This window comes from Sinocyclocheilus anshuiensis, unplaced genomic scaffold (assembly GCF_001515605.1).
Source record: "Sinocyclocheilus anshuiensis isolate Anshui unplaced genomic scaffold, SAMN03320099.WGS_v1.1 scaffold918, whole genome shotgun sequence".
NCBI classification, from domain to species: domain Eukaryota; kingdom Metazoa; phylum Chordata; class Actinopteri; order Cypriniformes; family Cyprinidae; genus Sinocyclocheilus; species Sinocyclocheilus anshuiensis.
The window spans coordinates 776,720-794,456 of NW_015540946.1; the positions used below are offsets into that span (position 1 = coordinate 776,720).

The 17,737-nt window shown below is 39.6% G+C and overlaps 1 protein-coding gene across 1 annotated transcript in view; it reads left to right on the forward strand.

Moving 5' to 3' along the window:
* The window catches only part of LOC107689818 (baculoviral IAP repeat-containing protein 6-like), a 118,795-nt gene that overhangs the window by 19,413 nt on the left and 81,645 nt on the right, over positions 1–17,737 (forward strand). The window contains exons 3-16 of the mRNA XM_016487983.1: positions 4,888–5,025; positions 7,609–7,802; positions 8,305–8,416; positions 9,328–9,410; positions 9,528–9,750; positions 9,855–10,024; positions 10,122–10,180; positions 10,291–11,784; positions 12,918–13,067; positions 13,386–13,611; positions 15,798–15,958; positions 16,065–16,196; positions 16,300–16,431; positions 16,696–16,867. Coding sequence (XP_016343469.1) covers positions 4,888–5,025; positions 7,609–7,802; positions 8,305–8,416; positions 9,328–9,410; positions 9,528–9,750; positions 9,855–10,024; positions 10,122–10,180; positions 10,291–11,784; positions 12,918–13,067; positions 13,386–13,611; positions 15,798–15,958; positions 16,065–16,196; positions 16,300–16,431; positions 16,696–16,867 — 3,446 coding nt within the window. The remainder of the gene's footprint in view (positions 1–4,887; positions 5,026–7,608; positions 7,803–8,304; positions 8,417–9,327; positions 9,411–9,527; positions 9,751–9,854; positions 10,025–10,121; positions 10,181–10,290; positions 11,785–12,917; positions 13,068–13,385; positions 13,612–15,797; positions 15,959–16,064; positions 16,197–16,299; positions 16,432–16,695; positions 16,868–17,737) is intronic.

Here is a 17,737-nt window from a genome sequence, read left to right on the forward strand (position 1 = left end):
TGCATTGAATTTATTTAATACACGAGTTTCACAATTTGAGTTGAATTACTGAAATAAATGAACTTTTCCATGACATTTTAATTTATTGAGATGCACCTGTAGTATCATCTGCAAATTTGCACTGATTTACCATGTGAAACACAACCATTAGTGTATACAGAGTACAATAATGGTGACAGTACACATCCTTGTGAGGCCCCCACACTAATTGTTTTGAGACTTGAAAGTATATTATTCATTTTAACTACTTGTGTTCTGAGAATCCAGACAGATTTTAGAAGTTAGATACCTAAGCACCAATCGCTCAAAAATTTTCATAGCAACTGAAGTTAGGGCCACTGGTCTGTAATCATCTAAGCAACTAATATTCTACTTTTTTGGCACTGGAATTATAACAGCTGCTTTAAAACATACTGGGACTCTGCATACTCTTGGCCGATAGTGATCGGTAGCCGATCAATCGGAGCACCCCTAGTTAGGACTAACAGCCTTATCAGTGGATAAAAGTATCTTTATTGAATATTTTGTAAAATAAAGAAATATAAAATACTTTCATTTTTTATTAAATATGCACTACTGTTAAAAGGTTTTGATTCAGTTAGATTTTTTTTTAAGGTAACTTTCATTCAGCAGACATGCATTAAATTGATCTAAAGTGACAGTAAAGACTTAAAATACATTGCTTTTATATTGTTTCCTTTTACATAATTTCCACAAAAATATTGGGCATCACATCTGTTGATTTACATTTATACATTATAACATTTATAATAATAAGAAATTTTTCTTTAGCACCAAAGCACGTCTTCTGCATATTACAATGATTTCTGAAGGATCATGTGACACTGAAGACTGGAGAAATGGCTGCTGAAAATTCAGCTTTTCCATCACAGGAATAAATGAGCCTACTCTTTAAAATATATTAAAATAGAAAACTTTTATTTTAAATTGTAATAATATTTCACATGGTATTGTTGTATTTACTGAACCTTTATTCAAAAACATAAAAAAAATCTTACATACCCCAAACTTTTAAACAGCACTGTAGATAATAAGAAATTGAAACTAATTTGAATGAATCCACTGTCTGCGTTTCTTTGAGTGCCCACGTTTTAAAGAGACTAGAAATCAAAATATGGCAATGGCATGCATATCATTCTTAGAATGCCTGAAATCCTGTTTTGATCTTACATGTGCATTTGTCTGTGATATTTTCTAGGGCTGTCGCGATTCTTCGATTTTATTTGACTATTCGATTTTTACAAATCCTTGACTTCATTTTGCTCACGTCGACAACCCGGCAAAATACGTATTGTGTGTGTGTGTACGTATACATTCTCGTCTGTGAAATAGTGGCATATTTCACAGATGAGAATGTATAAAAAAACCTTGGTCTGTTTTCCAAGGCTGCATGATATATTAGACCCATTTAAAAATAATGAAGCATCATTGTAAATTCACAAACGCTACGATTTTATTAAATAATTATGTGCGATGCAGTTCTAATACAATATATGCGCTTTAATTATTTACATGCGTGTACAGGGCCGCGTTTACGCATAGGCATTCTAGGCACGTGCCTATGCTTGCTCGTCCAGGGGAGGCCCAAACACAATGAAGAGAGATAATATTTTTGTTATACTATGGGATATCTACAGCAGTAAAAGAACCAAAACCCCAGAAGACATTGAGCAAATAAATGTAACAAATAGGGTAAAATTGACAACCTATTTCCATGTCTTCAACCTTTTTTATGTATGGAAATCATGCTTTCTTTCTCCCGTTCTCTCTCACATACGCACACACATAGACACGTACTCGTGCACACATGCGGAGACTCGGACAGAAACTTGTCATCAGCGCTGCGGCTGTCCCGCGAATTTATCAATAACAGCGTTTCGCAGCTGAAAAGCTACAAGACATTTCTCAGTAGCGAGGTTCTTGAAGTAGTTCAAAGATTCGCTATTAGTTGACGCTGCTGCTGAATACTGAGACGCACAGACGCAAGTATTCACACGCACTTAATCTCTCTCACTCTCTTTCGCTCTCTCTCTCTAATAACTGCGTTAGCCTGCATATCAATGGCTCAAGCCTCTGTTATTAGCTTTTAAAATGACGTTTTGGAATTTGCAACGGAAGGTTTGGGATGGGGTGCGTAAAAAATAGCTAGTGTGATTGTGACTCCAGGCCGTTAAAATTATTAGAGAAATAATGCACTCCCGAAGTGGTTATGTGACCATGTCGCCGTGCCTATTAATGGAATGAAATACAATTTGTTTGAATTCTCAAACAAATTAAGAACCTACATTAGATTTTTATTGACTGAAGGCAAGCGCTTATTGCGATAGAAAACACTGTAACGGTTTCCACTGATTTAAGAAATATTTTTGTTTGCTTGGGTGGTAATATTAGGCCTGTTATATTAATAGGGAAGGGGGGCCCAAAAATTTGTTTTGCCTATGTCACGAAAAGAGGTAAATCCGGCCCTGTGCGTGTAGGTTAAGTACATGCGTCACACAGCGGCTCCGTTCACAGTTGTTCCACAGGAACTGTTCATTTCTGTCCTAAGGAAATGGCCAAATATTAAAGATTAAGGGGACATTTGAATGTGTACACAGTAATGTGTAAAAACAATCGTCAGGCTTTTGGCGCACTCTGCAGGCCTTTGTTGTAATGCATAATGTACATTAGCTCTATTGTTTATAATACAATATGTATTTTAACAATTTTGTTCAATAAAACCATATGATTTCTTGCTTTTGATTCTTTATTAACTAATTATTATTGCCTCATTGCTATTATATATGTATTTTAAGTCATTTTAAAGGATATTGTTCACTTACATCTATTTTTATTACCACAAAATTTTTTTATTATAATTATAGGGCCCTATGAAATCCGTTTTATTTCAAAATTCAGTTTTTTTTCCATTCTCATTTTTCTATACTCTGTTTTAATGGTTAAATTAAATTTTATTTATCAAAAAGCCTGTCTAATTAATTGAGTTTTACAGTTTTATCTTTACCAAATTCTGTTTTCCATTATTTTCTGGATTCCATTCATTTTTAATAATCAAAAGCATTCCCAATTAATTGATTTTATAAAAAAAGAAAAATAGTAATTCAGAAATACTACACATTTACATTTTTCTCCTAAATAAATTCTGTAAATACTCCTTTAAAAAGTGTTTTTTGATTATAATTTTATTATTAGTAGACTAGAACATGTGGATATGTTGTCATTCTTGCACATTCTTTTTTGTGTGGGTAATTAATCGGTTAGATTAATCGATAAATTAGTCGATAGATTAATCGAAATAAAAATAGTCGTTAGTGGCAGCCCCAATATTTTCCAATACACAATTGAGGCTATTGATGTCAAAACAAACTTCTGCAGGCCATGAGCTGTTCCTCATGGGAGCCAAATCAGTTCTGCTAGGTCACATTAGTTAACAGTCTCAGACTGAAGTGCCTGAGTCATGTGACTAAACTTGTTGTTCAGAAAGGCCATTCATAAACGTGTACGGTGAAATGTGAGAACTGAAGTGTAAACATGAGTCATCACCACAGCACTGGAAGTAAATCTGTTTATATAGGATTTTCAATAGCATAATGTTGATTGTGATTAGCTTATTGTTTTATGGAACTGATTCGAAATGGTAAAATTGATGAGACAGAACATGTTCATACAAGACTGTTAAATACCTTTATATTCAGTCTTTCTAATCTCTGGGGCGTTGTTTCATTTTGTGTACTCGTCTGAAATTACATTGCCATCATGCCGTTTTTATGAGTTGTTACTAGAGTTTCTAGGCACACAAAAATAGCATAAATAGTTGGAAATCTCTAGGTGGAGCCAAGCAGTATTGTTTGAAACGTCAGCTGAAAATCTCTGTGATGTGCTTGAGAGGTACTAGTGAGTAATGTAAGGCGTGAGCTTCCATCTGAGCACTCAGTAAAAGACACACTGCGTATTAAAGCCCTTTAACGATTTGTGACCGTGTTACCCAGTGCTTTGAACTCTGAAGCATCAAAAAAGAGGCGTCATGATGTGCTCAGGTTCACAGTTTTCAGTGTTGACCCTGTGGAGGTTTTACATAAAATGTCATTACAAATCATCATGAAATGGAAGAAAGACTGATTCTGTGTGTAATTAGATTCATGAAGTTCGAATCAGGGTAACCCAGGTTAGTCTAAAAGTACACTACAGTTCAAAAGTTTGAGATTGGTAAGAATTGTTTTTGAAGTATCTTATGATGTCTAGAGCTGCATTTATTTGATAAAAAATAGTTAAACAGTATTATTATGAAATAATTGTACTATTTCAATTAACAGTTTTAATTTAATCCATTTTAATTATGTAATTTTAGTGTTACATGATCCTTCAGAAATCTTTCTAATATGCTGATTTGATGTTCAAGTAACATTTCTTATTACTTTTGAAAACAGTTGTGCTGATTACTATTTTTGTGGAAACCTTGATACATTTTTTAGGATTCTTTGATGAATAGAAATTTTTAGAGGAGCAGCACTTATACGAAATAGTAATCTTGTGTAACATCTTTACGGTCTTGGTTCTGTAATAACTAATGTTTCCTGCAGTAGAAAGTACCATCACTCCTGTGCTATTGGTCCTTTGAGATCAGTATCCCTTAATAATCTGAAGCAGTCTAATGGCATAACACTTCAACACTATCATTTGAAATCCACATGAGAAAATACAGACTCGATGAGGCGAGGCCATCACGGTGCAGTTGCTTTAACAGTGATGGACTGCCATGTGCTCCGCTCTGTATATAGATGAATGACTTATTGCTTATATTCTGCACCTTTGAGGTTTGAATAAGTGGTAAACGTGAACTACAATGTTCCCCGTGTTCCCCTGCAGGCCCAGCAGATGTTGTATGCATGTATGGAGAAGGTGGATGTTTCCAACATAGAGGGCTACGATCTCTTTCTCACCCAGCTCAAAGAAGGCCTGGAGAATACCTCACATGAGACGGCGGCCAATCACAAAGTGGCAAAGGTGAGTCTAACAGGAAGGTGGATGCATCATTCATAAGTCATCTCACTGTTCTAATCATTATAATGTTTTTGTAACCACAGAGAATAATAATATCTTACAATTGCGATTGTATTTATTTTTTTAACATGTCTAATAATTTGACGTTATAGCTCACAAATGTGACTTTATAGCACACAATTAAAACTGTATCTCACAATGCACCTTCAGTTATGTCTTTAAAGCTACAACTGTAATTTTATTTCTCTGAATTTATTTATATCTTCGGGGCATCATATTTAGCAATTTTATACATTTGGGATATCATTTTACAATTAAGTCTTACAGGTGCATCTCAATAAATTAGAATGTCATGGAAAAGTTCATTTATTTCAGTAATTCAACTCAAATTATGAAACTCGTGTATTAAATAAATTCAGTGCACACAGACTGAAGTAGTTTAAGTCTTTGGTTCTTTTAATTGTGATGATTTTGGCTCACATTTAACAAAAAAATATATGCACCTGTATATATTTCACAATTGCATTTTTTTGTGAGAAGATATTTCACAAATACAACTTCATATCTTAATTAATTGTTGCTTAATTTCTGGCAATTGTGACGTTATTTCCTAATTAGAGCTTCATTGCTCAGAAACAGACTTCCATAGAAAACATATTCTGTCCTATCAAGAATTTTTCAAATGTATTCATATTCTTAAAGTGTTCTTCAGGCACAGGACTGGTTCTCTCTTTGACACGAACACACACGCTTGTAGTATTGGCCATCCATTCATTATTGTGCAGTGCTGGGATTTTTTTTTTCATGTTCAGTGCTGCAGAGCTTCTGGCAAGCTTCTTTTCCTTTCTTGAATTTGTGGGTCCCATAAAGTCGGATTAAAACCTTGTGGCACAGTGTGTGTGGTGCATGTTTGCTGATGTAATGCAATCTGACTGTGTGTGTGTGTGTGTGTGTGTTTGTTAATAAGCAAGAATAGTTGAGTCATGTAGCGTTACAAAGTATTGATTATTCATGAGACATATCCTCACAGTGACTGATCTGTGCAGACACACACAGGCTGTATTGAACAGCGGTGCGGCAGAGCTCTGAGGTGTATCAGTAGCCCTGCAGTAACAGGAGGATGATCTAAGACTCCCACTAATGCACCTGTGCCAGTGAAATCTGTCAGAGCTGAGGTCCATCTTAAGACTCCCTCTGTCTTTGTGCATACCGTCACGACTGCTACTGTAAGAATGCAAAGTGAAGAGCAGAGAGAAATACTCAGTTTAAAGAGTAACACATGATTAGATGTGACAGGATTCTCTGCAGCACAAATTTACTAAACGGATTGCTTCAATTTTTTCCCTCTCAAGTGCCATTTTGTTCCCCTTCAAGAGCAATTTTTAGTTTCAAAGTGTTCTTTTGGTATAATAATTGGCAGAATAGTTTTACATAAATTGAATTAAAAAATTAAAAAATAAATAGAAATATTGTGCCAGTAATAATAAAAAACAATAGCAATAAACAGTATACAACAAATATAAAAATAATTGCAAATTAAAAAAATAAACCACAAAATAAAGCATAAAGTAAAATGCAATAAAAAAATCTATTGTTTGTAAAATTAAATTAACTATTTAAAAATAAGTAAAAATAATGTGCTAGTAATAATACAATAACAATACCAATTTAAGCTCTCATTGCTGCAGTCTCTACCAGATGCAAGCACGTGGACAGAGAGCAGAGATTTCTTTAGTCTTTTGTGTATAGTACGTACAGATTGCATCTGTGTAATGAGAAAACAAGAGCATCGGTTATCACACCGGGAGTCTTCGGCTCCTTTATTTACATGGTGCGTTTACAAGGACCTCTCATAAATGCTGATCTAGGATCTGTTTTCTGTACATGAGTCATATTCATCTAGATTGGAGGAACAAAACTGATCCTAGATCAGCACTCTCTTTGTGAGTCTCTAAATAAATGGGCCTCTGCAGTTAATAATGATGGCATGTTTCTCCCCTGCATCCTCCAAGCTATCAGCATATTACTGCAGTCCTGTTAATCAGTTTCACAGTGGACCACGGCATCAGTCCCATGTGGTTAAAAAAAATGAAAGTAAGTGCAGTGTTCCCTTGTGTAGTCATCCAGGCACCCTTTTTTCCATAATTTGGCAGACAACCAGATTGCACTGCTGTAACAATGAGTGTCAGCTACGGTGATTGATTTCTCACTCAGCTCTCCATTGACCCCTGTCAGGCCACTGCACCGGGTTCTGGAACTTTCCTGGCTCTTTGAAAGAGCACAGATTGTGTATCAGGTTATTTCATGTTTGAACATTGGAGGCTTTTCTAAATGAGAGGGAAAGTTCAAATAAGCCAGGATTGTTGTGAACAAGCTTGTTTAGACTTGTTCAGACATTTCAGTTTAAAAAATATTGAAACACTTGGCCTGAAATGAGGCAGCTGAACTTAGAAAATCGTCAAGTATTTGCAGCTCTTACAAGCTCTTAAAAAAGATGTAGGCCTATTATTAACACCATCTTGCATGCCTTCCTGCTGTGAATGCTGTTGAAATTTAATGTTACCCTACATCTTTCTCACTTTCCAGTGGGCAACCGTGACCTTCCATCTCCCTCATCACGTGCTAAAGGTGGTAACGAGTGCCATCGTGAATGAGTTGAAAAAGTTGAATCAAAATGTTGCAGCCCTGACGGTCGCCTCTTCGGTCATGGACAGACTCTCCTACCTCTTACCAAGTGGCAGGCCAGAGCTTGGTGTTGGACCCGGGCGCTCTGTAGACAGGTAACTACACAAGACAGGGCACTTCAGTGTTTGTTGAATTATTTGTGATAGCTTAACAGCATTCAGAATTGTAAATTATACCTCAAATAGTGCAGCTTGAGAATTGTGCCATTACTTTTCCATTTCCATTTTCCATTTGCGGACAGTAGGTGAAAAAATTCAAGACTTTTATGTTGATGAATGGACCCAAGTCATATCTGTAAACCAGTACATGATTGAGATTTGGAGGATAGGGTAATTTGGCTGTGTCCATTATGGAAAAACTGTTAAAAACACCCAGCACACCTTACGTAACCACACTAAAACACACTGAAAAACACCCAGAACACCTTATATTTATGGTGGCAGCATGTGCAAGCACCGCTCAGATTTTCTACAGAAAGTGTAAAAAACTAGTTTAAATTATAGTGAATTTGAGGATGTAGACTGATTTGAAGTACTGTTTGTGCCTCTTTACCACCAAAGATTGTTTGACTTAAGAGTGTATGTGTGATATTTGCAGGTCTTTGATGTACAGTGAAGCTAACAGGAGAGAGACGTTCACATCCTGGCCTCATACTGGCTACAGGTGGGCTCAGCCTGATCCCATGTCCCAGGCAGGCTTTTATCACCAGGTTTGTGTCATCACCATGTCAATGATTCTTTCCAAATTGACTGCCACCTTTAAACTTTGCCCTGGCTTTCTCTGCTAAGGTCCTCTTCGCTTTGATTTTCATGGGTTATTTGTTTTTGTTTTTTTCACTGTTTGAATGATTCCTCTTGATGGCCACTGACTTATTGTGAAAGCCTGTTTGTATCACTATTGAAAGTGATATCATTTTGAACACGGACATAAACTGGATCAACAAGAATGAATTTTTTTTTTCTAATCGTTCAGGCCATAAAAACAACAGAAATAAATCCATAATTAAAACGTATGAATGTTTCACTTTTAGTTTTATTATAATATTAGGGAATTCCCGATGATGCTCTGGTACATGATGTATTGTCTCTACTTGAGTCACCATGCATGCCAAGGAGGGTTGAGCTGCTCTGGTAACCAAGGAGACCACACTACTCCTCTTACCCATGTTCCCTGTTGTCATGCCAACCGAACAGAGGAAGGGAGAACAGTGCCTCTGTGTTGTGGATGAAAGGGTGATGCCACAGCAAAGGGACATTCTGCGAAACGGGAAAACATGATTAATTATGAACTGAAATATATTTTAAGGTTTGCCCTGACCGTCTAGGTGGACTTTAATCTTTTTAAACTGTTATACCAGATGTATTGGCTTAAGTTAAGGAGTCTTTCATGTAAAGACTTGTGCTAATGTAACATGCTGAAGAGCAGATCAAATTTGGTTCCCGCATACAGAAATTTGAAAGTGCTTATCGGAGCATTCATTCGAGTCATTCTTTGACTTTTGCTTCTGGGTATTGCATTTATAGTGTGCTATAATGTGTCGTCTTTGTTTTCTTGTATCAGGTCTTTGAACATCTCTTTGCACTGTGGATGGTGCTAACAGCTCTGTCTTCTTCCTTCTAGCCTGCATCCACAGGTGATGACCGGGCCATGTGCTTCACCTGCAGCGTGTGTTTAGTGTGCTGGGAACCTACAGATGAGCCCTGGTGAGAAGCACCCCACTAAAACACGGCTGCAATGTCTCACTCACTCTCACATGAACCATAAAGAAGGCCTTCCTATTGCTATTAACCATTCCGATAAAACATCTGATACTTTTTTAGGTCTGAGCATGAGCGCCACTCGCCCAACTGTCCGTTCGTAAAAGGGGAGCACACCCAAAACGTTCCGCTATCCGTCACCTTGGCCACCAGCCCAGCCCAGTTTCCTAGTGCAGATGGTTCAGATAAAATCGTGTGCTATGGGTTTGGTAGCTGCCCTCATTTCCTTGCTACGGCAACCAAAAGGGGGAAGATTTGCATCTGGGATGTTTCGAAGCTTATGAAGGTTTGTTGTTCATCACTGTTTATCACTGTCTCTAAAGTGGATGAGAAAGACACAGTACACCTAAATCTCTGTGCTCTGTATCAACATTTTTCTCACCTGTGCAGGTGCATTTAAAGTTTGAGGTGAACCCATATGACCCAGCCATCTTGAGGCAGCTGATCCTGTCCGGCAGTGAGCAGCAGAGTCTCACAGGCACAGAATCACGAAGGCCCACACTCTCCTGGCTAGAGGAGGCCACCTGCTGCTCTGACTTACCCAAACTAGAGGGGGACAGGTTCTAAACCTACTTATACACACTTGTGGCAAATTATTTTAAGATGTCTTCCTCTGTTATTGTGTTTATTGAACATTTCCTGTGTTTTTGTTCCTAGTGATGACCAGATAGAGGACTCGGACAGCGAAGAGCATTCCAGATCAGAGTCGGTCACAGGTAAAAAGTAGAAAATTGATTTTCATGTATTAATAAAGTTTATTCAACACTTAATTTTCATATCTGCACTCACGCACTATTTATCGTTCTCCTGCTTTCCATATGTGTAGGCCCACTGGGTCAGAAAGAGACAATGGAGGTGAGTTTGGGAGTCACGGCTCTCAGTGTCCTACAGCAGCCTGAGAAGTTGCAGTGGGAGGTGGTGGCCAGTGTGCTGGAGGACACAGTTAAAGACCTGGAGGAGCTTGGGGCCAACCCCCCGCACTCACTGGGCCCCCCAAAAGCCGACAAGGCTAAGGAGAGGCCAGCCGAGCACCACAACATTCCCTTCCCCTGCCTGCTGGCCGGCGGACTGCTAAGTTACAGGTCAGCAGATAGTTCTCCACTAGGTCCCCCTCCGTCTCGACGCTCCATGGATAGCCCAGTAAGGACTGCTGCCCCTGAGGGGCTTGCTCCGGACCAGGGTCCCATGGAGATCGGGTCCTGTAATCTCCCCACAGACCTGGGCTCCCCAAACCTACCACCAGCCACCCCTGTGCATAGGACTATGCCTGTACTACTCCTGTACAGCATCAAGGAAGCAGATGAGAAGTCTTCAGGGAAGGTGTTCACCCAGATGAACAACCTGATGAGCAAAGGGCTTCACGAGGAGGGCTTCACTGTCCCGCAGATTATCGAGATGGAGTTTGACTCGCATGAGCAGCTGCTGCTGCAGGACCCTCCCATCACATATATCCAGCAGTTTGCGGATGCAGCAGCTGGGCTCGGACCTCTGGATGGGGAAAAGTGGAGCTCTCTGGCTCCACGGCCGGGCTCTCTGGTGCAGTGCTTGCGGTTGCCAAAAGTATTGGAGGAAGAGAACCTGTACGTTGACTCCATCACGCCCTGCAGCGATGGATTACACTTGTTAGTTGGTCTTCAACCGTGCTCCGTAGAGTCCCTTAGCGCTATCAATCAAGTGGAGGTGTTAAACACACTTAACCGTCTGCATTCGGCCCTCTGTGGCCATCGCAAAGGACAGACACTGGCCAATGGCCATGACGCCCACTCGGGCACCTCTCCTCCACAGACCCCTCTCATCCTGCCCCCTCATGACCAGCAGCAGCCCCATACTTACAGACCTCTAGGGGCCAGTGGTGGTGGCGGATACCTTGCACTCTACAAGTTGAATTACTCCACCCGCATTGTGACCCTGGAGGAAGAACCAGTGAAGGTGCAGCAGATTCGTGACACACGGGATGCTGTCACGTCTCTCCTCCTCCTGCCACCAGATGTGCTGGATGGCAGAGAGGATGATGGAGAGGAAATGTCTGAGGAGTCGACACCTTCAGGGCTCAAAAATGGCACGGGGATGGTTGCATCTGCAGTGACAGCTGGCCCAAGCATGGGAACTGCCGCTGGGAAGGAGAAGAGAGGAGAGGTGGCCGGACTTGGACACCTGGTGGTGACTACACAGGCGGGTTACATCATGATTCTAGACTTGTCCACCCTAGAGGTGCTGGCCAAGGTGGAGCCACCCAAGAAAGAGGGGACAGAGGAGGTGGACCCCTTCGTCTCTGTTACCTACTGCTCAGGCACTGACCGGCTGTGTGCCTGCACAAAAGGTAAGCAAGTTATTGACATATTTATTTGCGATTCAACTGTTATTACTGGCTTCTTCATGTGTTGTTCACTAACAAGGAGATGTGAGGCGTGGAAGTTCACTGTTTCTTTCAGTTTAGTTTGCTGCCCACACATACCTCATCGCTATGGTAACCAGTAAGGTTCTCATTAACCATAGTGAGCTCAACCGACCGCTGTGTCGCTTGCATCCATGAGAAGTGACCTTGGGGAGTCAAGGATTGCCACTACTGGTTTTATGATTTGTATTGCCCTTTTTACTGGCTGAATTAAACAAAATTAAGCACAGTAGTAAAGTGCATGAATCTGTTGCTGTGGTCTATTGATGCCAGCTTTGCTATTGTGTGTTTTTGAGAATGCATTTTAAATATAATTTAATCATGTGATGGTAAAGCTGAATTTTCAGTAGTCATTACTCTAGACTTCAGTGTCACATGATGCTTCATAAATCATTCTAATATGCTGATTTGCTGCTCAAGAAAAAATTCTTATCACATCTGTGCATTTATTAGAAAAAGGGAGAATAGGGGAATTCCACCCCTGCCTTTCACTGTCGTTTTGTTGGCTGTCCGTCACTGTATTTATGTTAATGAGTAGTTTGATTAAGACTAAAATCACTGTTAATATAAGGCGTACTTGCAGTTATTGAGCTGAACAAGCCTTTTAACCCCAAGTATGATGTGCCTACCATCCTTGATATGCATATGAATAATTAATTGTGTGGTTTGTTGATGAGGTGTGCCAGTACTTTATTTATTTATTTATTTTTTTTTAAAGGTATTTGACTATTTAGTATTCACTTGATGGGTGATAAAACAGGCAAAAAAAAGTCTCCAACTCACATTGAAGGATGTAACCAATTAATACCTAGAATATCCTGAGTAGCATAGACACTCTATTGACTTGGCTTGTGACCAGAACATTGTCTTAAGAATTTTTGCACCATTTTCTCCAGAAAATATAGAAAACATAATACTTTCTAGTTGAGAAAGTATTAAATATTAATATTTTTACTTGCAGTAAGCAATGCTACATGCAATTATTTAAATGTCATTCAAAGTTAATTTCTGAAGCTTGAGCACTCGGCCAAATAAGTTTATTTTTTTCCTATGTGAAGGTGGAGAGCTTCATTTCCTTCAAATTGGAGGTGTGTGTGATGATATCGATGACGCCGACATTTTTGTCGACGGCCCCCTGTCTAATAGGGCAGAGCAACTACTGGACGGAGCAAAGCCCACATCAAATCCTTCAAGCCCAGGTATCACAGGTGAGTGACACATGAAAGCACATTAAACTTAGTGTGTTTTGTGTCTGTCCGACATAAAGCAGGGGATCAGATAGTTTATTTAATTTGCATTCAGCTACCTCACATCAAAGCCTTAAGAAATCAGTTGGTGCTGCTGAATTGGATTTTGTGTATTTAAAACAGCTGATGTGAGCTTTCTGGGAAATTTTCCTCTCTGTGTTCTTCTTTGTTCATTGTGTCATCTGATGTTGCATTTTCTCTCTGTGTACATCTCACTAGCAGTAAAATGGTGGTTTGTGTGGAAGTGTTCAGTATAGTAAGCTGTGTCTCTTTTGGCAGGAGTTGACCTCCTAGTGGACCAGCCATTGACCGTAGAGAGACTTTCATCTCTGGTGGAACTAACACGTTTTGAAACGCTGACGCCACGCTTCTCGGCAACAGTGCCCCCTTGCTGGGTGGAGGTGCAGCAAGAACAGCAGCAAAGGCGGCATCCGCAACACCTTCACCAGCAGCACCACGGCGATGCTGCGCAACACACACGCACCTGGAAACTACAGAGTGACAGGTGTGCATTCACAAACAGCCTACACTCTCCCTCATACAGCATACACCCAAGTACAAGATACAAGATTCCCTTGATCTTTTGGCATATTAGAGGTCATTGTACTATAAAACATCCTGTAAGTTTCAGAACTCAAAACTTTCTCGTTAGTCTAAAAACAGCTTATATTGAAGCCAATCTGCCAAAACGACAGGTTGTGGAATGTGCCACTTTATGACGTAATAGTGTGGCTAACTAAACACCACCACTGTAGAAGATCAACGCCTGCTTCTACAGCACTGCCTGTTTAGCCCCGCCCACAGTTTCACGCATGTAGTGTAAGTAACGAGAGAGGCAAACGCAGGTCTACGCAAAAATCAAAAGATAAAGATGGATCCGAAGACAACAAGATGCTGTTCATTGCCATGTTATGGAAAACACAGCCTTCCTTCTGATCCCAACATTAGGAAAGAATGGATGAATTTTATTTTTAATGAAGTTCCAGACCATGTTAGTAAGAACTTGGTCCTTTGTTCACTTCATTTTACCGTGGATTCGTTTACAAACAAGGCTCTATTCGACGCAGGATTTTCAGAAAGACTGAAACTAAAAGACGTTTTTTGGTCACTATTGCTTTGTCTGTTATTACAGATCGTTTGATATGTACTGAGTATTTATGCTTTTTTTAACCTAAATCATAGCAGCGCCCATCCATGAAGGATGTAGGCTGTCAAACATACACAACTATTAGCCAATCATAGCAGTGGGTGTTTACTTCTGAGTCTAGAATCCGCCACACCTATTCAAACCGAGCGTTCCAATGAGGGGGGTCAAAACAGGACAGAAAATAGCCTATTACTTCTAAATGATTGTTTTTTTATGTAAAAATCTTGATTACATTATTAGTAGACTGCAGAGAACAGTACAAAATAATAAAAAAGGCAGTTCATGACCCCTTTAAAATCACACATGCGTACATATACTTATTTATATAGCAGTTGTTTCTGGTCCTCAAATCTGATTGGCTGAGAGGTAGTGCTGGGCGGTATACCGGTTCATACCGAATACCGGTGTTTATTTTTGTTATGATATGAATTTTGAAAATACCGCAATACCGGTATATGTCACTTAAACAACGTTCGGAACGTGACACTGTTTGAAAGGGGTCACTTTTCACTGGTGCATTGTGGTGAGGGAACAGCTGTATGTTACTAAGCGTGAAAGTTCCGAAACTGAAGCTGTAGAACTAATAGAACGTGATGACACAGAAGAACTCATCCACAATATCCACATTGACCGCCACAAATATCCACCGCCCCCTGCCATCAGCTCCTGCGTCTCACACACACGAGCACGACTTTAGCACTAGATTTAGCAACTTTCAGACCCTTTTAGCGGATTTTTTCCATAGAATGTTCATACTGACAAATCTAGCGACTTTTTTGGATAAACCTTAGCTATGGTTCAGTTGGAAGATTTCGCCAGTGCTGTCCCGCGAACGCGAGGTCTGACTTTCCCGGAGAAGTGTCAGCCCTCTCGGCGTCTGTTCTGTGCAGTGAGCGGCAGAGAAGCAGCGCAGCCGACTCGTCAATAAATGAGTACAAAACAGCGTTTCCTAGCACCTGTCGCTTACTGATTGTTTGGAATTATAAATATAAGCGTAGTTCGTCTGTTAATATCACATGCACTTTTTTGTTTGTTGTTTTTTTTAGTTTGTTACTGAGATGCAGGCAGTGCGCTGCATGAGACAAAAAAGTAATATAGCCAAAACAACTGCATAGCCGCTCTCCGATTATAAATGAGAGTGACTCCTAGTTAACGTATTAAAAGGGGTCGTGTTTAGTCACTATTTAGTGTGGTATTTTTTGACAATATTCACTCATCATGACAGTAAAATAGGGCATTCTAAGTCAATATACTGCAGTATTTCCTCTCTCAATCAGTAGAAAATATGGTTAACACCCGGTCATGCATGAAAAAAAAAAATACCGTCATGTACTGTGAAACGGGTATCATTTTGAAAAATACCGTGATATAAATTTTTGGTCATACCACCCAGCACTACTGAGAGGTTTTTCCAGCTATGTGTTGTTTTTCTAGTATCACACACACAAATAGATCAAATATAAATATTTAATTAAATTTTTTTTAATGTTTCCGTAGACATTTCCCCCCTTTTTTGCATGTAATGTGTAATATCTCTCTCTCAGCTCCAGCTGGGACGAGCACGTGTTCGAGCTGGTCTTGCCCAAAGCCTGCATGGTTGGACATGTGGACTTCAAGTTTGTGCTAAACAGCAGTATTACTAACATCCCACAAATCCAGGTCACACTGCTGAAGAACAAAGCACCAGGCCTGGGCAAAGTGAATGGTGAGTCACTCTTAAGCAGAAAAAGATACCTTAGATTCCGTTGGCTAGTTTGGTCCGATTTTATTCCCCAAATTAATCTTTTGTTGTGTTACACTTTGTACTGCAGAGACAGCAGTGGACAGGCAGATTGTTTTCCCCTTGTCTCATGTCCTGCACTCAAATGGAGAGAAGAATGGACAATCTCACCTGCACGATTTCTCAGAGGACATCCAGTTCATGGACATCGAGGAGGCGCCAGGTAAGAGTCCTGATGATTAAGCCATCTTGACCACCTGAAAACGTTCACCTGTTATGCTAACATCTGTCAGCATTTTTTAATAATACGTCTCTATCTGTCTCAGGCTCCAGGCTGTGTCCGTTCCTGCAGGAGCACAAAGATGATATCTTGTGTGGGCCGGTGTGGTTGTCCAGTGGACTGGATCTGTCTGGACACGCAGGGATGCTGAGTCTTACAAGTCCCAAACTCCTCAAAGGTTTGCCCGAACAGTGTGCCAGTAGACTAACAGTGAAAAAACACAGCTATGAACAAGTGCAGAGCTGCATACAGTATTTAACTGGCATGAATATGCAGCATAAAAAATAATGATTGTACCTTTAAATAAAGTAATTTAGGTGTTAGTAAATTAGATGTAATTATGCACATTAAAACTGATGTCATAGTCCTGAATTCTGTTGTAAATCTCTCTTATGTTTAGAACAAATGAAATCGTCATTTTCTTTTTCATTCCCCTTTCTAGGCATGGCAGGGGGAAAATATCGTTCGTTCTTGGTGCATATTAAAGCAGTGAATGATAAAGGTCTGGATGAGAGCTTGAGGCCGGTGGTGCGGATGACTTCAGCCAAACCTCACAGTAGTAAAGCTCACTCGCTCTCATCCCTGCTGCAGAGGGCTCAGGCCACAAAGGTACAGTACAAACACTGACTTGAACTGTAATTGACTTTTGTGCTTTTTTTTAAACTAAAGCGTGTAATCCTTGGTGTTTGTTCAATTAGTTTCAAAACACTAATTTCTGCAAACACTGATGTCATAGCTTTGAGTGCTGGTTTGTGGGTGAGATTCAGTTGTCTAACTACTATACAGACCTCTGGTGGCTGTGTAGCTGCATTGCTTCATAAAAGATATAACTCTTCACTAGGGATGTAACGGTATGAAAATTTCTTATCACTATTATAGTGACCAAAATTATCATGGTTATCAGTATTATCATGGTATTGTTAAAATGTGCTGGAGATGTTCAAAAAGTACCAACACATAAATCACTAAACCAAGTTTTATATTTAAAAATCAACAAACAACAAATAAAATGACTTTGTTTGCATAATCACTAAAACAATAACATTACCAATGATGTTCGTATTTTAAAGGACAACTTGACTGACAACAGTTTAATAGCATGTTGAAATATCTAATGTAAATGTTCAAATAAAGCTTTGAAAAGGTAAACCTCACATTTCAGCCTTTAAATAAAGAAAAGAGTTAAGTCAAAATGATAATTGATTAATACATGATTATATGTATTTTATCTGATCCATAAATAATTCTAGATAACTTAACTGAATTGTTTAAATGTGTAGAATCCACATAAGGAGCGCATAATTGTAGCGCGAAGGCACATTAATATAATGCGCGAAATGCGCGAGCTCCGCTCGCGCGCGGATTTCTTTTGCTCTCGCACAAAACCGGACACGCGCGCTCAGATAGCTCAGATACTCGCCCGGAGAGAGTGCGCGCACTTAAAACGTGTCTCCTCTCACTCAAACTGTGTCCTGTGCAATCTC